This window comes from Sceloporus occidentalis, unplaced genomic scaffold, assembly GCF_023333645.1.
Source record: "Sceloporus occidentalis isolate IW3139 unplaced genomic scaffold, rSceOcc1.0.p SCAF_61, whole genome shotgun sequence".
Classification (NCBI taxonomy): domain Eukaryota; kingdom Metazoa; phylum Chordata; class Lepidosauria; order Squamata; family Phrynosomatidae; genus Sceloporus; species Sceloporus occidentalis.
In genome coordinates this window covers 4302956-4328368 of record NW_028317041.1, presented here as the reverse complement: position 1 = coordinate 4328368, position 25413 = coordinate 4302956, and the positions used below count along the sequence as shown (strand labels likewise).

General features: G+C 39.8%; 1 protein-coding gene across 1 annotated transcript in view; it reads right to left on the bottom strand.

Annotated features, from left to right (window-relative positions):
• Nucleotides 1-457: 457 nt before the first annotated feature.
• The window catches only part of LOC149287426 (RING finger protein 150-like), a 60150-nt gene continuing 35194 nt past the window's right edge, over nucleotides 458-25413 (bottom strand). Inside the window, exons 3-7 of the mRNA XM_089492933.1 lie at nucleotides 21856-21927; nucleotides 21092-21174; nucleotides 15313-15409; nucleotides 13330-13537; nucleotides 458-576 (exon numbers count right to left, since the gene is read on the bottom strand). Coding sequence (XP_089349059.1) covers nucleotides 458-576; nucleotides 13330-13537; nucleotides 15313-15409; nucleotides 21092-21174; nucleotides 21856-21927 — 579 coding nt within the window. The remainder of the gene's footprint in view (nucleotides 577-13329; nucleotides 13538-15312; nucleotides 15410-21091; nucleotides 21175-21855; nucleotides 21928-25413) is intronic.

Sequence of the window (25413 nt, the reverse complement as noted above, 5' to 3'; positions counted from 1 at the left end):
CTGAGACAATGCTCTGTCCATCGTAAATATATCTATAAGTGTGACATACATGGATTAAAACTAGGTTAACAAATAAAAGAACCAATGCTTTTTAATCTCTATTTTTGTTTTGTATTCCTTTTTTATGAAACAGCATCAGATTTCAGTTTTAGTTTCCAGGTCCGCTATCCACAACAGGGGAAGCCTGCAGTTTGAAGCCTTGCACGTGAGAGGAAAGGAGGAAACCTCTGCTCCCAAGATCAACCCAACTGAAAATCCAACGGGAAGAAACTGTGCTGAACACAGCAGGCATCTGGCGCTATTGCTTTCCATGGTCATCCTGGAATGGAGAGCACTGGAGATTTTATGGTGGTGGAGATTTGTTTATGCTTTATTTTTTTAGAACAGTCCAAACTCCAGGAGAGCCATCTCTTCCCATCTTCTATGACCATCCTTCTATTTGCAGCAATGTTCCTGCTCAGGATTTCACCTCCTCACAGTCCTGGTCAGTGGAGAGATCCACATCTGAAAGTCCCACTTCCACTGCCATAATGAGAGAAATATCAGAATCACTGCTGACTGCTGGCTCCTGTTCACCTGAAACATTTAAAGACACGATGAGTAAGTCAATAGATACACACAGCATGTTGATAACATATGCACATATGCACACTTGGCATGTAACTAAAAATTATACTCATGAAACTGGTTGAGAGTCGCTTAATAAGGTGTAGCTTGTCATGCTTTCACTACCACTAGTAAGAGTTCTCTAACCAAGTGATGCTTGCATCACCTTTTCCAATGAGTGAACAGAGCCACCATCAAGAAGGTATGCTTGGTACTGGTCCAGGCTTGCTTATGCTGAGACGGCCACGCGATAACTGAACCACCCAGCGGGGTCATGTAACATGAATTACAAAATACTCCAAAATATCCAAAATACTAGTACAAACAATGGTGTAAGGGAGGTGCCCGTGGTCCCCCATCACCAGCTGCACCCGTTCGGCATGCCACTAGGCCGGTGCTTCGGGATGTGTTTTGTTAGGTCCAACACGATGAGTGAGTGCCAGGATATGACGTAATTTCCTAGAACTCAACGCGATGACCTTAATTATTAAAAATAATTAAGTGTGTGGTCGTATGTTACTGTATGTATGTGCTAAAAAAATGAACTTTCTAAATGACCCTAAACTTATGAACAGTACTATTAGATGTATACTACTTGAAGCATTTAAAGCGAGTTTGCATGCTAGAAGAAATACTGCACCCAGGTACTAATTTATTACCCCGTTCTCATAAGGTGTCCTTATGGGAGGATTTTAAGACTGGGTGACGGGAGGAGGAATGGGTGGGACAATGCGATGGACAAGGGGCAGGGTGATGGATGAGGCATGGGGGCCCAGGCATTCGGCCTGTACTGGGCCCCTGGATTTCTGATGGGGGCCGTACGAGTGAATACAAGGAATATGGCTCACAGCAACATGATTTAATGGAAATATACATTCACAGTTATAGGATAAAAGGCACTATATATGCATCTCATGGCACAATAAAGAAACATACAAGCGTGGTGACAAAATAAAATTGATTTTATAAGCACATATTGACAGTATTAAGAAGGAATATATAGAGGAATATTAATTTACAAACAAAATAAATAGGATTAACCCCTTCGTGACAAAGGCTGATTCTATTTTTTGTACCCTTCGTGACAATGGCTGTTTTATCGTTTCTGCGGTGTTTGTGTTTAGCTGTAATTTTCTCTTAACCCATTTACTAAACCCACAATTTTTTATATATGATGTAATTTTCTATAATAAAAATAATAAAATATGACGAAAAATTGAAAAAAAAAAATTCTCACTTTTATTTGAAAAATCTTTTATTCATCATAAAAAACTACTGAAAAAACCTGCTAAATAGATTCTACTATTTGTCCCGAGTTTAGAAATACCCAATGTTTTTATGTTTTTTTGCTTTCTTCTACACGTTATGGGGCAATAAGTACAAGTAGTGTTTTGCTATTTAAAAACCATTTTTCTCTGAATCTGGTAATTCTGTCTCCATGTGGTATTTGGGGCATCTTTGAAGCCAGCAAATTAAATTTACCCCACCAAACCATATATTTTTGAAAACTAGACACCCCAGGGTATTTTAGATGCTGATAGTTTAACCCTTTCCATGCACTAATCCTACCACCAACCCTTGTCAAAGTTTGTGATAGTAATTGTTTTTGCTGTTTTTTAAACATACTTTGTACTTCAGGTGTAAAATTACAGCTCCTGGTATGTTGTTGCTGTCACACAACACCCCGATATGTGTTCAGCAACATCTCCTGAGTACATTGATACCCCACATGCATGGGTTTGTCAGATTGTTTGGGGGCAAAAGGGCCAAATTTGGAACATGCCTCCTCAGCTGTATACCGCTGCATGGCAACAATTGCAGCAAAAATAGTGGGGAAGGAAAGGGTTAATGGCTCTAATAAAAAAAATAAAAAAAAACCCTAAAAAAAAGTAAAAAAAAAAATAAAGTAAAAAAAAATGTAAAAAAAAATAACCCCAAAAACAATTGCCACTATGCAAGATCACTGTTTATGCAGTGATCAATGGCAATGAAGGGGTTAATATTAAATGGGTGGCTCTTATAAGAGCCTTTGGATCAATATATATATATATATATTATTGAGAATACCTGAAAACACACTGATCTGTCTCTCTCCCTCACTAGAAGCAAGTGAAGGAGGGAGGCAGATCCAATACTGATCAAAGGCAATGTTTAGAAAACATTGCCTTTGATTTAGCAAATCATGATCACTCTTATGAGTGATCTGACCACTAGGGGTGTTATTCACTGGATGTCCATGACATCCAGCAACACCCCCCCCCGATGATGACAGCAGGCTCCGCCCCCGGCTTGATGGGCACCGCCATCTTGAAACACCGCGTGTGTTTTGAAGACGCCGGTACCGGGAAGGTAAGTTAAGCATTTAGGAAGCGATCGCGGGTCGCTTCCTTTGCTAAACAGGTGTTGCAAAGATGCCTCGATACTGAGGCATCTTAGCAACACCAGCTAAGCAAAGGAAGCGACTCGCGATCGCTTCCTAAACCCGTTTTTCGGCGGCGGGCGCCGCCATGTTTGAAAGACGTGCAGTCTTTCAAACATGTTTTTTTATTTGCTCCTAGGAGCGATCGGGGGGGGCTGGGAATGTTTTTTTTTGTGTTGCTCAATGCCTCGATGTCGAGGCATTAGAGCAACACCGTTTGAGTGAAAAAATCGTTCACGGATCGATTTTTTTCACCCGTTTAAAGACGTGCCGGTCCTGGCACGTCAATTGTCATAATCGTCACGATTTTCGGTGACGTGCCCGGACCGGCAATTGTCATCAAGGGGTTAAATATGCACTCCTCTTACACACACTGGTCAGCCTGTCAGCCAAAATCTCCTTACTTGTTGTTTGGATGAAACCTTATGAGATTAATGTTAAAATGTTTCCTTTAAGTACAATGAATTTAGATCGGAAAACTTCTAAAGGTGCAAACTACTGTATCGTTGAACCACATCTGGAGCACATTAAGGCCATTGATTCCCACAAACTCCCAGACAAAATTCTCAGAAATATGTGAAAGCCTTTAACAGCATGAAGTACGTCATGGAGGAAACATTTCCAGCTCGCTCCCTAACAAAGGGTCTTCTCAAAATAATTACACAACAGTAGTATTTTAGTTTTAAAATCCTCAGCAGGGGATGTTTGTGAGTTTCTTGTCGATTTCGAAGCATTGATGACAGCCAATAAAAATGCAAAATTGCCACTAATGGCCAAAACTCTGCTTTTCTGTGTAACCAGCTCAGAGCCTTCGATCATTCAGAGACTTGAGCCAGACGGGACTCCAGCGCATCGGTGATATAATAAGGCATGTTTCTGGATTTTACAGTAACGATTGGCTGGACAAAAACTTTACATTCTATTTATTTAATGACCAAATCCACTTTATTATTAAAGATGGCATAAAATGGAAAATTACTCAATAAGGAAATCACATGAAATCACAATAAATTTACACATCCCCCATAAAGGGAAGCAGCTTACAAGTGATGGTCAGCAACACTTAAAAATGTAATGCATCTTGAAAAAAATGGCCAATAGGACAAACCTATGGTTGTCTGACAATAAATGTAGCAGGTATTGCGTGTTGAGAGAATCACATTTATAAAATAAGTAAGAGGTGAAAGCTATGATTAACAGCCACATTTTATTGAAGGCAGATGTGGGTAGGAGTGCACTGGAAAAAGCAACAATGACATGTTCAGGATAGGGGAGACCCGACTGTCTGTAGAAACTCGTAGCTGGCTGTCTGCTCATCTGGAAACTTAATAGGATCTCATATGCTGAGGCAAATCACGATTTCTATTTTCATTCTGGTATGCAAATCAAACTGGGACTTTCCACCTCCGCCTCCATTACCAGATCAAATAAATAATATAGGGAAGAAATGGGTTGGGTATCATCAGAGTTGTAATTCATCAACATAGTATTGTATGGAGGTAGCCATGGAAAGAAGAGGAGTAAACTAACTAACTGAAGCGCAATAGATTTCAAGCTTTAGAGACTAGATAGGCATATTACATGCCACATAGTAAATATTATTGTGCTTTAGTTCCATTACTTTTGATTAAAACACTGGGGAAAAAACAACCTCTAAAAATGGTAGAAATAATACTTAGTTTAATGGATGAAATGCCTACTTATTAAGTCTATACCCTTATGGATTACATTAGGGAATATACTTTTACGCAACGTGGAGGAGCCTTGCAGTAAAGTAGGAGATGACCAATGCTGCCAATGTGGCTAGGGAGTTTAAGCACTACTGACGCACAGTGAATAAATAAATAAAACCCCCACTTGTTAAATGGTGAATGAGCAGCTTTTCTTTAAAACCAATGTTTTTACTCTTTATATAGATTTAGTCCATTGATTCAATACAGCCTTCAAAAATTGCAGAATGTCCCGGATATGTATTAAGAGCCAAATATCCAATCTCCATTCTTTTTCTGCATATATAACTATATACCCATATATACAGTGTCAATGTTTGGGTCCCACTTGGGGACTTTTATCATTGGACTTAACTTTGATGCCTGCATTTTTGCATTAAAACCTGCATCACTTTTCAACGTCCTCGGAGCGCTCCTATTTTTGTTTGTATTAAGTATGAAGAGCCAAGCTAGCTTGTTTGTTTGTTTGCTATATATATACAGTACATATGTAGTATAGATGTATGAATCATGTTTGGTTTCCATGAAACGTCTTATCTTCATTTACGTCTCGGCACACTGGTAATACGCACTATACAATCAGGCTAAACTTTGGGAAGCTAAACTAGGGGTCTGGCAACAGAATAACATTTTTAACATTTTCAAAGGAATGGTTTTGTAATCTGAAGTTATGTTGAGGGTTGAACAGAAGTTGACTGAATGGGTGGAGGGAGAGAGGGGTTCCAAGAGGAAGCTAGCACTTGTAATAAAGAAGGCAGGCAGAATGCATTTTTCTTACAAGTGAATACTTCAGTACAAATTCACACCGTTCATTCTTTCTAATAGATGGATATCAAAATCTAGTCTGTAGAGACATCTTTTGATGATCTTCTGCACATGCAGTGAAATGCTCCTAATTCTATGTTTCCAGTAATAAGTCAACATTTATAGCTTTGATAAAGAGATTATCTGTATACCACCAAAAAAAATATGCGGCATCTAAACAAACACCAGTGTAAAATGTCTGTCTTTCCCTTTAAAGCGCATACTGTAAATAAACCCCCACCAGTATATTTATATATTAATGTTGAACATTTGTTGTAGGTAAAAGTGTTATTGAGACACACTGGTAAAAACTCTGAATATCGTGTGTTAATAAACACGGACTTGAATGCTGTTCAGATATTATTATAAAGGTTTGACAAAGTGCGATAAAACGTTTTAATGTAATTATTATTACGTGTTATTATTTGGATACAGGTCACCTTGTACACTTCACTAGAAGCCTCATTCTGTTATTCCATTTTAACAGAAAGACCTGATGATGAGCGTAGGTAATATCTATAGCATTATTTCCAGTGCCTGTTATTTATATATTCTATTTTTGTATATTGTGTCACACTCTGCTTATCATGCTCAATTTATCAGACCGCATATGCTGGTAAGCCTCTTATTAGGAGAATGAAAAGCCCTGTTGCCTGAATAGCGCAGGGTGACATGTAGTTGTGGGGATAGGAGATTGAGTTCAAATTAAGGTCACCTATTAAAGTCTATGGCAGGTCAAAAGTTCAAGTCAAAGGTTTAAAAAAAAATAAAAATAAATAAATATGATGAGTTATATAACTAGAATTTTCTGGGGTGCGCTCGCGCTGCTGAGTGGTTTGCCGCCTCCGTCGCGAGACACCGCGAGGCGCCTCGCGCAGCGCTAAGGGCGCGAAATTGCACTATAAATAGAAGTGGAGTGAGGGGCAGCGCTTCATGCCACAAGGCGAACTGCAGACTGAGGTACTAACCTGTTGAAGGCTGGTGATCTTAGTTACGCAGGAGAGCCGCGGGCGAAGAAGATGGAACTTCTGCTGGAAAAGCTCCGAGAAAAAGCGATGACGAGAGGAGGGGAAGCGTGGCTGCAGAGTTGCCTCGGGATGAATATTGAAGAGGATACCACCCACTGTTGGGTTGGTAGCGAACAAGAAGTTGTAGCGGAGGCGGAGCCGGTGTGTGACGACTCTTCAAAGGTTCCGGTATTGCTGCAAGATTCATCGCGTGAGCAGATTGAGTCATCGCTGGAACTGGCTGAAACGTCGTGTTTGGCTATGCAATCACGAAGATCAAGCAGAAGAGGTTGCCTGGCATCCCGGGAATGCGAAGATCGCGAGGATCGTGAAGAACGCGGAAACAGAGGCAAGAGGCCGGTTTCCAAGCAAAAAAGACCCCTTTCTCGCTCTCCGGCGAGAAGAGGGTTAATTTCAAAGAAGAAGCAGCTGCTCCAGCGGCAGGAGAATGCTGAAGAATTACCTCAGGACCGGTATGGGCGACAGGGACTGGCGATACCCGGTCCTGCACACCAGGAGGGGTTAACAGAAGACTTTGAGCACGAAAGAGGCAGAGCTGGGTCTAGCAAGGGCGAGTACAATGATAATTTATGTAAATTAAATGAATTAGTTAGCTCTTTAGTGGGTTGTTTGAAAGATTTTAAAGGTGCTAGCCCTGCTCAGGCTTGGGAGAAGTCCTCTTCTGAGGTAAATAAAAAAACTGTAATTAGTGAGCGTTGTATGAAAGAATCTCTGCCATGCGAAGTGTCACCTTTAGGTTTTCACTTAACTAATGCTTTAAAAGAGAAAATTTGGTCTAATGAGTATGTTGATATACTTTCACTGTTACCTGCCTCAAAAGAATTTTTGCATAAACATGATAAGGAGGAAGATAGACGTAGACCTGTAGCTAGGTCTTTTAATAACTGGTTACAGGCTTTCTGCATTTATGCTAGTGTATATTGCGAAAAGCACAGTGATAAGAGCTCTGGTTTATTTCAACATCTTGAATCAGTTTTGGAGGCATATAAAAACTTTGGCGGGTTAGCATGGTTTAATTACGACGAAGTTTTTCGTCAGAAGTTATCGGTGCATAAGAATTTGAATTGGGGCATGAAGGACGTAGGGACTTGGAGGTCGGCTACGGTTTCGAGGTCTCAAAATTGTTCAGGTCCACAGCGTAGTAAGGGTATATGCTGGGCTTTTAATGACTCACAGTGTAATTGGCCCAATTCTTGTAAATATAAACATGAGTGTACGATTTGTGCGGGTAGTCACCCGGCGCTGCGGTGTTTTCGGAGGAATCAGTCTAAAGAGCAAGTTCAGAAAGGCGGAGACGCCGGTGAAGTGGGAAAGAATGCTCCCCTTTTTAGGCAAATACCCAAGCAAACGGAAGGCTGAGTTACTTGCATTGGGTTTTTCTGAAGGTTTCCGGTTACCAATCTTTGAAGGAAAAGATTTTGTTTGGGTTGAGAATTTAAAATCTATAACTAATAATACAACGGTTGCTCAGGAAAAAATTAAAAAAGAGTTGAGATTGGGTAGATTTGAAGGCCCATTTTCGGTACCACCTTTTGTTAATTTTAGAATATCTCCGCTGGGTTTAGTACCCAAGAAAGAGGCCGGTGCTTTCAGACTCATACATCATTTATCTTTCCCAAAGGGTAGATCATTGAATGACGAGGTTAATAAATTTGAGTTTCCAGTACATTATGCGTCATTTGAGGACGCATTAAAGTGGGTGAGATATTTGGGTAGGAATACCTTGTTAGCGAAGGTGGACATAGAGGCTGCTTTTAGGCTTTTACCTATCCATCCTGCTTGTTTTTGTTCTTTGGGTTTTCAGTTTGAAGGGGAGTTCTATTTTGATAAGTGTTTGCCTATGGGCTGTTCGGTTTCGTGTTTTGATTTTGAAGCTTTTTCTTCCTTTTTAGAGTCGTCAGTTGTTCAAGTTGCGGGTTTACGATATGTTGTGCATTATCTTGACGATTTTCTGTTTTTAGGTAGAGCAGATAGTAAGGAATGTTTAACGTTACTTAATTCTTTCATGGTTTTGGTAGAATTTTTTGGGGTTCCGTTAGCTTCTGAGAAAACAGTGTATCCGACAACTAAGTTGCAATTTTTATGGATAGAAATTGATACAGAAAAAATGTTTTTCAGATTACCAGATGAGAAAATCAAAAAATTGAGATGGATGATTCGTTTTGTTTTGCGTTCAAAAAAAGTTACGGTGCGATGCTTTCAATCATTATTGGGTTTATTAAATTTTGCATCTAGGGTGATTCCTATGGGCCGAGTTTATTCTAGGCTAATTGGTAGAGGCATTGCAGGGAAAAAAGAGCTTTATCACAGAGTTAGAGTAACTAAACAAGTTAGGGAAGACTTGGCGGTTTGGGATTTGTTTCTAGTAAAATTTAATGGATCAGCTGCCTGGCAGGAGGATTTTGTCAGTAGCGATCAGTTGCAATTTTTTACGGACGCTGCTGGGGCTACCGGTTTTGGTATCTATTGGGAGGGTAAATGGGCTGTGGACATATGGCCGGATGCATGGCGGCAAGCAGGATGGACCAAAAATATGGTGTTGCTGGAGTTGTTTCCAGTAGTTGTGGCTTTAGAGTGTTGGGGTAGTAAACATTGCGAAAACATGGGGGTAGTATGGGTAATCAATACCTTACGAGCAAAATCTTTACCGGTTATACATGTTTTGAGGCGTTTGGTTTATTTATGCTTAGTGTTTAATATATGGTTAAGAGCTAAACATATCATTGGTAAGAAGAATTTAATAGCTGATGCTCTTTCACGTTTTGACTTTAAGAGTTTCCGAATGTTGGCGCCACTGGCGGAGAAGAAAGGGATGGTTGTCCCGGGCAGTGTGTGGGATTTAACTTCTCCCAGATAAGTTCATTAATTTCTAAATCCTTATCCAAAGGGACATGGTGTGCATATACGAAAGCATGGGTATGTTGGTGTAACTTTATGAAAGAGAGGAGGATTGATGAATTTGATGAAAGGTTGGAGTTTGCTTTAGAGTTTGTGCTAAAGCTCATAAGTGATGGTTGTTCTAGAGCCTGTATAGAGAGATACCTATTAGGCATTTCATTCTTTTCAAATTAGCGGGGAAGCGCTCGTCTTTCAAAGAGTTTTTGATTAAGCAATTGTTAAAAGGTTATAACAAGTCGAATGTAATTAGGGATACAAGAAAGCCTATTTCTTTTGACTTGTTAAAAGGGCTGGTTAATATTTTACATAAAGTATGTTGGGATGATTTCGAGAAACGTTTATTTAGAACTGCTTTTATAATAGCATTTTTTGGAGCCTTTCGAATCAGTGAGTTGGTTGCGGCCAATAAAAAAGGTGGATCTGGTCTGCAGAGTGAGGATGTAAGATGTGAAGGGAATTTAAGAATATTCTTACGTTCCTCTAAAACGGATAGATTGGGTAAGGGTTGCTGGCTGGAATTGAACAGAATTGATTCTTTGATGTGCCCTGTTTTAAATGCTGAGTTATTTAATACCATCAGGCCAAATGTGGGTGGGAACTGGCTTGTGCATAGTTCAGGGCTTACCGTTAACGAACTTCCAGTTTAGAAGTGTACTTAAAAAATCATTTATTGCACTTGGGCTGGGTGATCTCGATTACTCTTCACATTCCTTTCGAATTGGTGCGGCCACAGAAGCTGCAATGCTGGGTTTAGACAAGTCGGTTATAAAGAGAATTGGTCGATGGGATTCAAATCGTTTTAAAAGTTATATTAGACCTGAATTGTTATAAGTGCTAATAATATTTTCTTCTAGGTCAACATCCAGCTATAGTGTGGATTGTTGGACATTCGTTTAGCTATTGGGCGCAGAAAAGAGCGGCGCAAAGGAGCTACGGCGACAATTTAGGTTTTGATAGTAATGCAGTTCAGATATACTGGTTGGGTATTAGGGGTTTAGGTATTTGTCAGTTGGAACATATTATTTTAGATTATGCTAATATGTTACCTGTTCCGAATGTTATTATTATTCATTGCGGGGGGAATGATCTGGGCAAAACAAAGTCTATTGAATTATTATTGCTGTTTAAAGAAATAATATTGAGTCTCAGACGGTTTTTTGTAGACACAATATTGGTCTGGTCAGAAATCATTCCTTGGTTAATCTGGAGTTCCATGCCTGAATTTAAGGCATTGGAGAGGGTGCGTAGAAAACTCAACAGATCAATGGAAAAATTCATGTCCATGGAAGGTTTTCTGAGTTTTCGTCATTTGGACTTGGAGGGGAATTGCGATGGTTTATATCGGAACGATGGTATACACTTGTCAGATATCGGTTGTGATATTCTTAACCTGGATTTACAAAGTATGGTGGAACAGGCCGTGGCTTTTATGGGGTAGGGCCACAAATGGGATATGTCCATTTGTGGCGGGTGGGTGAACTTGTACAGAGTTGGTTTGCCTTCCGGCTTTTAGGGCGGTCGGCTTAGTATATGTATATTTATTTTTTGGTGTATATTTTATGAAGGTGAGACTCTGGGTTTGGGCCAAGAGTTTCGTTGAATAAATATGTTATGGTTATACAAGAGTTGTAAAGCTTAATAAAAGTCCACGGCCTGGTTATTCCAAGATAAATGTGTTTTTGTCTTTATTTCAAATATTTGGTTATAAGGTTACATTATATGGTTACAATATCCCTTACAACTACATGAAAAGCCCTGTTGCCTGAATAGCGCAGGGCGACATGTAGTTGTGGGGATAGGAGATTGAGTTCAAATTAAGGTCACCTATTAAAGTCTTTGGCAGGTCAAAAGTTCAAGTCAAAGGTTTAAAAAATAAAATAAAATAAAAAAATATGATGAGTTATATAACTAGAATTTTCTGGGGTGCGCTCGCGCTGCTGAGTGGTTTGCCGCCTCCGTCGCGAGACACCGCGAGGCGCCTCGCGCAGCGCTAAGGGCGCGAAATTGCACTATAAATAGAAGTGGAGTGAGGGGCAGCGCTTCATGCCACAAGGCGAACTGCAGACTGAGGTACTAACCTGTTGAAGGCTGGTGATCTTAGTTACGCAGGAGAGCCGCGGGCGAAGAAGATGGAACTTCTGCTGGAAAAGCTCCCACCAACCCTACCCCTTATTTATATAAAAATAAAAATAAAATGTTTTGTCGTGTGCTTTTATTAGAGTTATAGTTATCGCTTATAGGGATGAACTGGTACAGAGTTGGTTTGCCTTCCGGCTTTTAGGGCAGTCGGCTTAGTATATGTATATTTATTTTTTGGTGTATATTATATGAAGGTGAGACTCTGGGTTTGGGCCAAGAGTTTCGTTGAATAAATATGTTATGGTTATACAAGAGTTGTAAAGCTTAATAAAAGTCCACGGCCTGGTTATTCCAAGATAAATGTGTTTTTGTCTTTATTTCAAATATTTGGTTATAAGGTTACATTATATGGTTACAATATCCTTTACAACTACATGAACTACAATAATATCGAATTCAGTGAACAGCTTATCATTTTAAGTGTAAAATTATATTGTTTGGGAAGTTCTTAGTAAACCTGAAGCAATATGAGTATATGCGATTAGAGATAAAGTATAGAGATATTGGTTAATATTTTAATTAATAATAATTTTTTACTGAATATGATTGGTGGCATTAATGTAATAGGTGGAGACATGCGTGTGTGTTAATGGGTTAATTTATGTTTTATACAATGTTTTTTTTTTCCACTTCACTCAAACTGTGTATAGCATTTTCTTTCTTTTTTAAAACGTTTTTTAAACTGCGTTGGGAAATGGTAAATGATCCCAAAGCTGGCTGTGCAAAGCACTGAGCCGAGACATGTACCCATGCAGCTTGGGTATACACTCTTCTCTTTTACTAAGATAACGAAAGGATGTTTAATCCAAAAGAAGCTCGGTTTTCTATTTCCAAAGCCAGGGTAAGGTGACTTCGTGGAAAAACACCCAAATATGATGAAAAAAAACCCATTGCCAGTAATTGTTAAGTGTTGCCTAAATAATCTTCTTGATAATAATAATCTTTGTAATAACGCTGTGCGTACGCTGCATTGTTAATTTGTGTACATTTTCAGCTCTTAATGTTAAAGTATTCTCCCCTTTTATAATGGTGCCACCGAACCTGATGGTGCTCTATAAAAAAAATGTCATAGCTAGGGGGATCGGTTTAAGGCTGTCAATAGAAAGAAAAAAGGTCTCTGTGGAGACGTAGAATCAACACTCCTTACTACCAATGATTCTAATTGCTCTTTTTATTATAAACCAGCATTTTATCAAATGGAAATACTGGATGGAGGCTTACTCCAAAGTCAATAGACAGCCTGATCTCCCGTGCCGCAGTAGGAATATGTCCCTGCCGCTGTGAAGAACGCATGACGTACAGGTACGTCCTAGGGGCAATCTTGCCACAACTTTTGTTAATTATTCATTCACACATCCCTGTGCATCTACAGAGTTGTTGTGCTCATGAAGAAAAAGCTATGTGTGCAGCAATACTATGTGGAATATGTATACTGCAAAAACCGAAGGCCCAAAATGTGTGTCAAGATATGCAAACATGTTTCACTGATAGCTTTTTCTACAAAAGCTGGTATATGTGGGCTAAAATGCAATCATATTCGTATTTGTCACTTCTTCACGCACCAATCAGGTTAACATTGCTGAACTACCACTTACAAGCTGGAGGAGGATCATAGTTCAGTAAGCAGAAGAATTTGCTTTGCTTTTTCCAACCTTTTTTGTACTACAAGTGAATACTATAAAATGTAATAAAACAAACAACTTACTGCTTGCAGTAAGGCTAATGTCCCCGACCTGCGGAAGTACTTCTGCATCTTGGATCACTTGTAATACACCCACTGCACGAACAGGAGGGTCAGCTCCTACAGAACTCTCGTTCGCAGTTACATCGCTAGCTCCTGTTATTTGATTGGTGGGTGGCCCCACGGAACCTTCAAAGTCCGGAGGGATATCATCTAGGCAATCTGCATTTGGCTGTTGGAAAGAAGGGAGTCATTCTATTTTCACATTGTGCATGCTATTTGAGAATACAGCAATTTCCAAATAATCCTAGTAATGGTTGAGTTGCAGTCTTGTCACTTTCCAATATGATATATATATATATATATATATATATACATACAGTATATATTATACATTTATAAACATATAGTATACATCACTTGCTGTTTTTTAACTTACTTATTAGTCAATAGACTTGTAAATGGTCTATACATTTTGTGCACACACACACACATATCCAGATGCTAGTATGGCCCCACTATACATTAAAAACAAACATTCTAGCAGTTTCTAGGTGACTCAGAGACCGTTCAGTTGGTTCAATCTGTAAAATGCAATTTTTCAGATACGCCGCTGCTACTGTTGCACATCCAGCTTCCAGTTAATTATCTATAACCTCCGTGGGGTAGACCGCTGAGCCGAATGACCATGAGCAATAAAGGTTGTCTTTGGTTGAGCCGTGAACCTCATCTGTACTTACTATAGAAGCTGAAGTTATCAGTCTTCTGTAATAAGTATTTCCTTCGTGCCTTACTATTATTTTCATTTTATTTTGCTTCTGATAATGTCATCACTTAGGATGAACTTGTCCAATGCTCATTCATGTGACCCATTACTCTAAATCAACTGACTAAGAATCTGGGAAGAAATGAACAAGCCGCAGGCGATACCTGTACATGGTGTGTTAACCCGCTCCAACCTGCTAACCCTGTACACTCTCTTAAGCTGTGGTTATTCTTATTAATTAAAATGCATGAATGTGATGTTATGTGTGAATATTCTATTCTTAAATATGGGTATGTCACACTTGATACGCTTCAGATATAGATAATTAGGAGGATGCAGTTCCAGAAAATACTGTATTCTGTCACACCGCCATCTTGTAAACGGGAAGGCATTGCATGTAAGCATACGACAGTGTTGGATGTTCTATGGAGTGTTAGATTGCAGGCCCCTGTGGGCTTGGCATGGCTTACAGCTCTGCCAGTATTTAATGCTGTCTGGATCATTCTCCATCTGGCACCATGCCCAGCTCTAATCTAATGGACTGAAGTAGGAGTGATGGACGGTTTTGTGGCAGCTGGTTCCTGCCGCCGCTTGGTGCCCAAATTCAATAATTCATGACTTGACTTATCTGCCAGATGAATTCTATATGACCTGCCTGATGCAAACACTGATAGAACAATGTAACATAACCTTTTTATATTGTGCTAGATGAAGCCACAGGCCTTTAATGTTGTTAAAAAAAAAAAGAAGATATTTCACGGGGCTTAAGCATGTGATTGTTCACTTGGACACTGTACCACTGTAATAACCGTTTCATAACTAACATTTCTGTGAGAAGGTTACGCCAACACAATTTACCGTACATATGCATTGCACGAAAGGAGAAAAAGTAATTTTGGCTGCATTACTCCCAATTTAACCAATAATGCCCTACAAAAAATTACAATAGAAAATAAGCCCCATAAAAGTAATTTTCTGTAGTAGGCAGTGTCCTAATTCAGCTAATACCATCACTGCATTATAATACTTGCAATTATGTGATTCTTCCAAAATGTAGAGCATAATGTTCAAAAGGCACACCTTATAAGGGAACAAGAAAAAACAACTAATAAATAAGCTTTTGTTTTAGGCGCCTTTCACAGCCTTTAACACAGTGTAGCGAAAGACCTCTAAAATATTCTTTGCTTTAGAGAACATATTCAATAAATGTTATTTGAATAGCTGTCAACTCGGGCTCTTACCGGTATCCCCAGAGCTTTCAGAATATTCATTTTACACATTGGACATGTGCGATGATCTAATAGCCAAGGATCCACACACGATTTGTGGAAAAGGTGCCTATATTGAGGAAAAAAAAAAAAAAAGGAAGTTCACATTGTAGCCCACTTTATTTTATTTTTTACGTCAAGCATTACGTCAGCCACCGCATAACGGCAGGAATGGATATCAGCCTAGAGCTGAGTTCTGACAAAGAAAGGGTTAACAGAGCAGTTGTGCTTTGGATGCCAATATTGGTATAATAGTTCTTAAGCCTTTTGAGCTTAATCTGAGTGTTCCAAAATGATTAATGTAATTAAACAGCTGAAATCTAGAAGTCAGAGACGCTGTTCTGGGGAAGCTCTTAAGGCGTTTAAATCCATTCAAAAAGCCTAGAATAATGATACAAAAAAGTATCCCTGGAGTTTCCATGTTTGCTGTACTAGAGTTAAAAGTGAGAGATGAAATTTAAACAAGGGCAGACAAAAATACTAATCATCGGCTTCATGCAAAGTTCAAAGGCAAAGACGTTTTATCGTACCTATTGCTGGCTTGGGTTATTTTGTAATTTAAAAAAAGAAGGTGTGGCACTGATGGGAATACCGTAAAAAGGTGGTACGGATGATATACCGTATATACCGCATTGGCCCAATTATAGGCCGCACCCGATTATAAGCCCCACCCTTACAAAAAATTACTGCAGTATTACTGCACATTTACTGCACTTTTTTTTTTATACTGCAAACCTGCAGTTGGACTTCAAAGTACTGTAGCTTTATTGCATTTGTACTTCCTTACAAAAATAACAGTGAAGTACAAATGCAGTAAAACTGCAGTAAATGTGAAGTAATACTGCAGTAAAAGTGCAGTATTGCAGTTTTTTCATGTCCAAAAAACTGCAGTATTACTTCAGAAAAACTGCAGTATTTTTTTTGTAAGGGCACCCTTATAGTTTGGTGCTATTTTAAAGAAAAAAATAGTAAAGAAATAATGGTAAAACAGTATTTTATCAAATGAATACATGTATTTTAACATTTTAGGTATCTAATGCAGTTAGTCCTGCTTCTGACATCATATGATATATATATAAACAGAAATTTGGAAAACCAATAGCCATTTTAAGGTCCCCCTTAATTCATAATGCACCTTACTTATATATATGCCACTCTGCCCCCCTCCCAGACTAGTGGGGGCAGCCGGTGGACGTCTGCGCGATGTGCGTAGACAACCTAAGCTGTTGCTGCCCACCACTTCCGCTGGGGCTTCTATGACGGAGCGCCAAAAGGTAGTCATTCCGGTGCTCCGTCATAGAAACGCTGGCAGCACCAGAGGTTGTCTGTGTGCATCGCTCAGACATCCACCTCAGACGGCTGCCGGAGAGGAGGATCCAGGTCCCCTCCAGCGCTGCGGGGATCTGGATCCTAGCCCTGCTGCTTGCCCACAGCAGGACTAAAAGAAAAAACACATGCCCGGCACCCGGAACTGCATATCCTGGGCATCGGGCGATACGAATTGGGTAAGGAAGATAAGTCTGGCAGCAGCATTCAATTAAAACGGCTCAAGATGAGTTGAAGTAATACTGACTTGAAGCAGTCAAGACAGGATATGATGAGTGAATAAACAAGAACTTTGGTTGCGTCTTATGTTAGGAATGGACAGCTATAAGCTTTTTTAAGTTGAAGGTAGCAGTTTTTGGAAATAGACAAATGTCTATGTTGAATGAGAGATTGAAGTCAATAATGATACCAATGATGGCTGCACCACTGACATGGAGGGAGACTGTCAAAAGATGCTAGCATTGGAGGCTGGTTGAAGTTCACTTGTGGAGACATTGAGTTTTAGGAATTGTGCAAATATCTAATTAGTAACATGATCAACGAGGAAAGGTTGAAAGGATGAAATCAGTTTGTCAAGAGAGGTAACAAAGTGAGAACAGAAGGGGCACTAGAACTGAACCTTCGGGTACACCAACTAAGAGGGGAAGGGGAGAGGAAGAGTTACTACAGAAGGAGTCACTGAAAGTGTACAAAGTATGAGAACCATGAAAAAAGTGGGTCCAGAAAGACTATCAAAGAGTGAATGTCACTTTAGCAAAAGCGGTCTCAGTAGCGTGAAATCCAGGTTGATGAGGGCCAAGTAAAGAGCAGGAATCAAGAAGGTTATTTAGCTGGGCATATACATGACTTTTGAAGGAGACAGGAAGTAGAGAGATAGGGAAGAATTTTATCGCCTGGTTGGGCTTTTGGGAGTTGTGCAGGCACGCTTGAAGGGCAATGGGAAATAACTAGAAGAGATAAAAACAGCGAAGATGTCAGGGTAGGAACAAGATTGGCAAGACAGACTGGGTAAGATGAGACAGCATAGCATTAAGAAGATAGGTAGTTTGGTGAGAAGAAATAAGAAGAGAAAATACCCCTTCTTTAGTGGCAAATGGTAAAGCCAGTGAAAGATATGAAAAAAATAATTTCCTAAATCTGTAATGATATATATAGGAGACAGAAAAGGAGACCGCTTGCCAGAATCCAGGGCCCAAAATGATACATGTCTCAGAGCATCTTATTTAACATCTGGCTTGAAACTGTAACGCAGCTGATATAATAATGTTACATCACTGTAATATATTTTATTTCAGCCTAAACATGACCATATGTGTCGTGTTCCCTAATTTCTCCATAATCAAATCAATTGGTTATGTCAGTGATCCTCCTCTCAGATTTATTCTCATATGGTTACTAACATCATAAGGCTTGGACACGGAGAGTTAAAAGAGCAGCAAAGCTGAAATGATGAGTAGGTAAGAGAAATGTATTTTTATAAATACAAATCTTTGCAGTCTGTGCCAGTGCTGTGTCGTATCTTTCCATTTGGGCTGTGAATGCATGTGGAGGTGGTCCCGGCGCGTCCTCAATTTGGGATGTGTTTTTAATTTACAAACTACGTGGGACTGCAGTGGAAACGGAGGAAAGGAAATTATGACTTTGTTCATATTCACTATTAAACAGCTGACTGTTGGCTTGTAGAAAACTACTAAAAACCCTGGCCAACATTTCGAGGCGCTTCCGTTTCTCACAGCTTTTATTTGTCTGTGGTAAATAAAATGAAATTCAAACACTTCGCAGAATAACCCCATGCAAATCTACATACAGTATATATATATATATATAAAAATACATACATACATATATACATATATATATATATATATATATATATATATATATATATAAAAATACATACATACACACACACACACACACATTGAAATCAATAGGGCCTCTTTCTGCGCATGCACACAGCAATCTCATTAGACCCTCTGGAAATAGCGTGCGAGTCAGCATTGCAGATGGCTGAACGCCTCTTCTGCAATGCAAATAGCTGGGGCACAGAGTAAGAGAAATCCATAGAGGAAATTCATGTGAATCCCTATATGCATTTACTGGGGGGGGGATTTAAGTGACTCTCTGCTTCCCTTTTTCTGAGAAATGATACTTTAGGGCAGGGCCGTCCAACCTGCGGCCCTCCAGCTGCTGCAGGACTACATCTCCCATAATGCTCTTTCAGCTAAGGGGCTGGCAGAGGAGCATGGGAGATGTAGTACTGCAGCAGCTGGAGGGCCGCAGGTTGGACGCCCCTGCTTTAGGGTATTCGAAAATGCTTGTTGTAAAAGCTCACTGTAAGTAGGTAATTACCCAGTAAATGTAGGTAAGAACCCAAACAAGCTGTTTTCAATTTATAGATTGGGAAGGGAATGTGTTGGAAATCGGAGTAGATGCTCTGGATAATAATTTGGGTCACTGGTGTCAACCCTGAAGATACTTCATTGACCCCAGCTATCTGTAAAAGCATTGCACATCTGTAGTACTTAAACGGTGATGTACACATGTTGGGTTTAAATTCAGAAGAGTACCCCAGTGACATTTTCCTGCCACGGTGGCTAAACTATGCATTATACATACTTAATATGGAGAGAATTCTTAAACTTCACCTGAACTATGCATTATAAGCAGGGCCGGCCCAAGGCAAAATGCCGCCTGGGGCGAATTTTAAAATGCCGCCCCCCCATTATCTACCCTTCCTCTCCCTCCGTCCCTGCCGCGCCCCCCCCCCTTGTACTTACCTTTCAGCAGTCCTGCGGCGAGTCTCCATGTTCGGTCTCGGTGCCGGCTTGTAATGCTGAGCGCCGGAAATCTCAGCATTACAAGCCGGCACTCAGCATTACAAGCCCCTTCAAAAGTGCCGCCTGAAGCGGTTGCCCCACTCGGCTCCATTGTCGGGCCGGCCCTGATTATAAGGGCCAGCTCAGCTCTTCTTGGTATGAAGCCCTCCATAATGCATAACGAGATCAGGTTTAGTGATCCAGTTTAGTGAATACATAAACGCTATTATGTTGGGTTTTATTCATGTGATTGCAGGAATTATTACACATGGCTTAAAAGATGCGCACACACACACACACACACCTCAACTTTGACTCTGAATCTTAACTTTTCAATGTTTTAATTTCATATATCTTCCCTAATACATTCCTCGGAGCATTGTTTGTAATGGGAAGTGATGAAATAACAGGAAATCTTTGCTTAGGTTCTGGGCAATTATTCCTTCCTAACAAACAGCCTGTTTAATGAAGTCAGACACTCCGGGTCTTCTGCTTGTACATGCGTGTATCAGAGTGCAAGCGTGTGCAAAGGCGTGACATGGTACATACAGAACATGAAAGAGGTGGGCCACAGAGACACCCCCAGTCTATTCATAGACTATTCAGGAACGGTCAAAAAGGAAAACAAGATGAGATGACTGTCCATCTTTGCTGGCGGACAGTTTGTTTTGGCAGGGTGAGAATAGGGAGATATTAGGACAGGAAATTAATTAGTGTGCTATTTCTGCCACCTTTTCCCCCAAATATGTGCATGTATTATGTAATTTTGCGATTAGTTAATTTAGTTCAGCTAAAAGCAGTTTCCGTGGCAGTTTCCCTAAAGCATTTTAGGACTGATCTGTTCTTGTGATCATGCATCTATTAACGGCAGCAAATGGTGCTAAAATTAGAGGTGCTACTGGAAGTAATTTACAGAACAAACCCAAATAGTATATAAACAGTAAATGGCCCTATGATTTGCATGTCACTTCAAGGCAATCATTTAGTTAGCCATTTTTTACTGATGATCAACAGAATCTCCTACAGTTAAGTGCAAGATCCCAGTAAACGGGCTATAGCCTAAATACAATCAAATGTATTTAAAGGGATTCTGTCTGTTAAAAATGTTAACATGATAAACGGACAGATTTTTTAGGGTCAGAGGATTAATGACTAGTTGTTTTAGGTGACAAAGCCATTGTTGCATCTCAGATCTAGTTAGTGACGTAGAAGTGAAGTTTACGGCTGAGTAGAGTACGTAAATGAACATTTGTTCCATCTGGGGTTCCTGTTTTCCCAAAAAGTATTTTACCACAATTGTTGACTTTTACCAACATTCTCCTGCAACTCAAAAGACTATGTAACATGTTCCCCGTTACAGATACCTGACCTGGAAAACCAGCATGATTGGCGATGGCCTGTTCTGCATGGATGAATTTGATCTTTCTAGTCCTAGCTCAGATAACATAGTAGGCGTTAGCAGTAACGCAGGAAATTCTGTGATCACAATTTAATAATCGCACTGCGGTTCTGCCATTCCGGCAAGCAATGCACATACCAATGATTTGTCCTTCCCTGAAACGCGCACAGAGTGCCACAAACTCTGCCAACATTTTATTTAAACTTACCGGCACGGCAAGATTCGGACAACATCATTAGGTTTATATCCTTCAATACAAACAGCACAGTTATCAAAATCTGGTTCTGTTTCCTGCAACAGAAAGAAACATTTTCTAAATAAGCCGTTTGTTATGTGGAGGTGCGACAATGATAATGATTCGCTGTCTTTCATGTGTAATGCCGTGACTTATAGTCTTAAATCTTTGACATGCTCATCATTGCTGTCCACATGCAAACAACGTATTTCAAATGAAATCAGTGTTAAGACTTATATTTGTATACTTTCAGATTTCTAGTTTGTAATTGTTTTTTTTTATATGGGAAACTTTGGGATTTGTAGAAAAATAACTATTAAAATGCATATGCTAACCAGAGAGGCACTTAACAGTGAGCTTGCTGCCACAGGTTTACTTGATTAACCCCTGGAGCAAGTCACACACTGGTTTGAGTCCTAAACTGTAGGAGAAGTTACTTTACGATTATTCCATTTATAGAAGTCACAGACAAAAATATGCACAGGTGTTAATTATTCCTCAGGTTACTTTGAAACATATTCCTAAAAGCATGTAAACGCTGAGACAAAATGATCAGTATCAAAATGTCTACTTTGTTCCAAAATGCTGCTTCTCCAAATCATGGACTAGTATGCAAGGCTTTCTTCACCAATGACAAGACTCAATACAACATAAGTCAAAATAAACTAAAAAGACCAAATGGATCATTTTAGACAGGGCATTTTAGAGTAAAGTAAGTAAAATAAAGTTTATATTACCTTGTCACCTTTTTTGATAGTTCTGACCTGCAGTTTACTGATGGCCTTCTTTGCTGCATCCCCAAGCCGCCTCTGTAAAAAGCACAAAACAAGACATATTGACTATATACCGGTAAGTGTCTTACTCCTGATATTATTAAAACAATGATTCATTATTCATCAGTTTTATTACAGGCTGATTATCCCTTATCCGAAATGCTCGGGAGCAGAAATAATTTCGGATAACGGATCTGGTATGCTGGTCGGAGTATGGTAGGAGGGGATATATTATCCCTGTTCTTTACTCTCTGGCCAGTCGCACGGCGCACAGCGTCAGAGGGGCTGAAGAGGAGGCAAGAAAGACTACTGGACTGCAGGAGCTTTCCTCAACCTGTACTTAAGGTTTGGCTATTCCTGGTGGCCAGAAAACAAAATACATCTTGACCTTTGGGTTGTACCACAAAGATGCCTCATTAATGGAGTCCATGGAGGGCTTTAATCTCTCAGTGGGTTAAAAAGTAACTCCGTGCTCCATGGCAAGCAACACAGACATGTTATGATCAGACATGCCTTGCCAAGGTAGTGGCGGGTTAAGCAATATATGCCATATAGTATGATAAAAAATATTATACATAAATGAAGGAACATAATAATGGTGGCTGCAAGTTAGATTTTTGTTTTAAAAAAAAGATCCGTTTTGGTGATATAACTTTTTGATAGATTTGATCCTCGCGCCTCCTCTCAGGCAGCTCCCCTTAGAACGGTTGGATCCCTAAGCACCTGCTTATACGCCACCTCTGCTGGTTGGGTTTTGTGTGTGATAAGTGGTGCATGACTAAGGTTTATTCAATTTTGTAACCACCTAGCTATCCTCAAATACAAAGATGCCCCATTATGAAAAGAACCTTAGAATAATAACTAGAGGCAACAGAGCAGCAAGCTTCTTCCTCCTTAACTGCAGCTGTAATTGTGAAAAGGCCCAGCTCTTCAATGTGTTAAAGACAGGACTGACGACATTCTGTTCAGAAGCTGTACTTCCCCAGCTGTGATGATAGGTAATCCAAACAGCTTTGTTAATAGCCCTCAGCATTCGCAGCATTAACCCGAATAACATACTGTGTGTATACACAAATAAAAACAAACAATTATCATACAATAATAATAATACCCGAAGCCTACTGTACCCTGATCGTGTTTCTTTACTGTATTTTGTAGATTACTGAACTGATTGTACTTCCCCATTATTATATTGTTAACTGTAAAGAACTAAGTACATCTGGTACACATACATACATACATATACATACATACATATATATATATAATCAAGTTGTTAAACCAGAGGGTCCAACGTCAGGCAGATTTATTGAGACAAAGAACAACGTTTCGACCTCACAATGAGTTATTTTTCAAGTTAACCACACATTCAAAAGTGAGAGCTTAAGTAGCACATATCAATATAAGGACAGCCAATCAAAAGACCAATCCAATATAGTAACACATGTAACATAATTAATGATCATGTATTAACAAAAATAAATATTCAAAAGTGTACATCCCATAATACACAAAGGAGATATTTATAAATGTTAAAAGAAACCAGTAACAAATATATATATATATATAATATATATATAAATATATATATAGGGCTGCAACTAACGATTATTTTAATAATCGATTAGTTGGCCGATTATTTTCTCGATTAATCGGATACATTTCTCTATTCACCATCTTATTTTACTCTCTCTATTCACCATCTTATTTTACTGACATAATAATAAAAGCTACAAGAACCCAAACACAGTGTTTCTCAAACTAGGTTTTAATACAAAGTTATTAGTAAATATTAATTCATATGTTAACTATTTATCATATTTAATAAAAACTATGAGAAAAAAGCCTTGTTTATATTTTCTTTTATTTACCAAACTGCCCCCAGTTATGCACATCTGACCCCCAGCTTGCCACTCTGCCCCCAGATATGCCTTATACCTCCTATATGCCAGAGATTCCACTGTGCCCCCTGATATGCCACTGTGCCCCCGATATGCCTTATACTCCTTATATGCCAGTGGTATGCAACGGAGCCCCCTGATATACCTTTTACCCCCAGATATGTCTTATGCCCCCATGATATGCCTAATATCGATATGCCTTATACCCCCTATATGCCACTGTGCCCCCTGATATGCCTTATAACTTCCAATATGCCACTCGCCCCCATTTATGCCTTATACCTCCCTATATGCCACTGTGTACCCTGATATGCCACTCCGCCTCCCATAAATGCCCTGCACCACCCTGAAATTCATTATACTCCCTGATTCACCACTCTGCCTCCCCCAGATATGCCACTCTGAATTCATTATACCCCCCATACACCACTCTACCTCCCTCTATACACCACTCTAACTCCCCCAGATATGCCATTCTGCCTCCCTGAAATTCATTACACCCCCATACACCACTCTGCTACCCTGAAATTCATTATACCCCCCATACACCACTATAACTCACCCATACACCACTCTGCCTCCTCCCCCCTCCCATACACCACTCTGCCTCCTCCCCCCTCCCAAACACCACTCTGCCTCCTCTCCCTCCCATACACCACTCTGCCCCCCCCATACACCACTCTGCCTCCTCCCCCCTCCCATACACCACTCTGACTCCTCCCCCCTCCCATACACTGCTCTGCCTCTCTCCCGACTCCCTGGTGTTTTGTGAACCTCCGTTGCTGACAGGCACTTTCACTGCAGCTTCATAGAAGCCTCAGCGTAAGTGAAGGGCAGTAACGGAGGCTGTCTGTGCGCATCGCGCAGACCCCCACCAGCTGACTAGTGTTATAATCCGATCTCTGTTTGAGGATTTTTATATATAAAAATCGATTTGACTAATCGATAATGAAAATCGTCAACGATTTTCATTATCGATTATTATCGATTTTATCGATTAGAATGGCACTGATAAGCTGTTTGGTGGTTAGAATGGCACTGATAAGCTGTTTGGGGTTTAGAATGGCACTGATAAGCTGCTTGGGGGCAAAGGTGGTACATATTGCTTGGTGAAGTTGGGGGGCCCCGGGGCAATTCTCACACCGGGGCCCTGTGGTTTCTAGTTAGGCCCCTGCTGTCAGCTGCTTAGCTAAGCTTCTCTGCTCCATTAATACATAGCCTATAGGAATGTTTAACACAAATTAAAAAAGAAAACTAAACGACAATTAAGAAAAAATCATAAAACACATCAATGAGAAGAAGCTGCTTTGAGTAAGAAGAGGAGGTCAAAATACAATGCTATATCTTTGCAAATTCCAGGAAATACCAGTAAGTCAATAACATGCCTCAATGTACTGTGTTTATAAAATGAAAAAAGAACACAGCCAACAGTCACTCACAAACTAATGAAAGCTTGCTGTATGCCAAATCATTACATGACAAAAAGCAGCCCCCATTCGCACATAGTGGACGTTGATGAGATATCAGGAGGAATGTGTGAGAGGGAAGACAGAAGTGGATAGAGGGTGGGAAACAGGATGGAACCGAATGTAACAGGAAGTAGCAGTAATAATTAGGACAG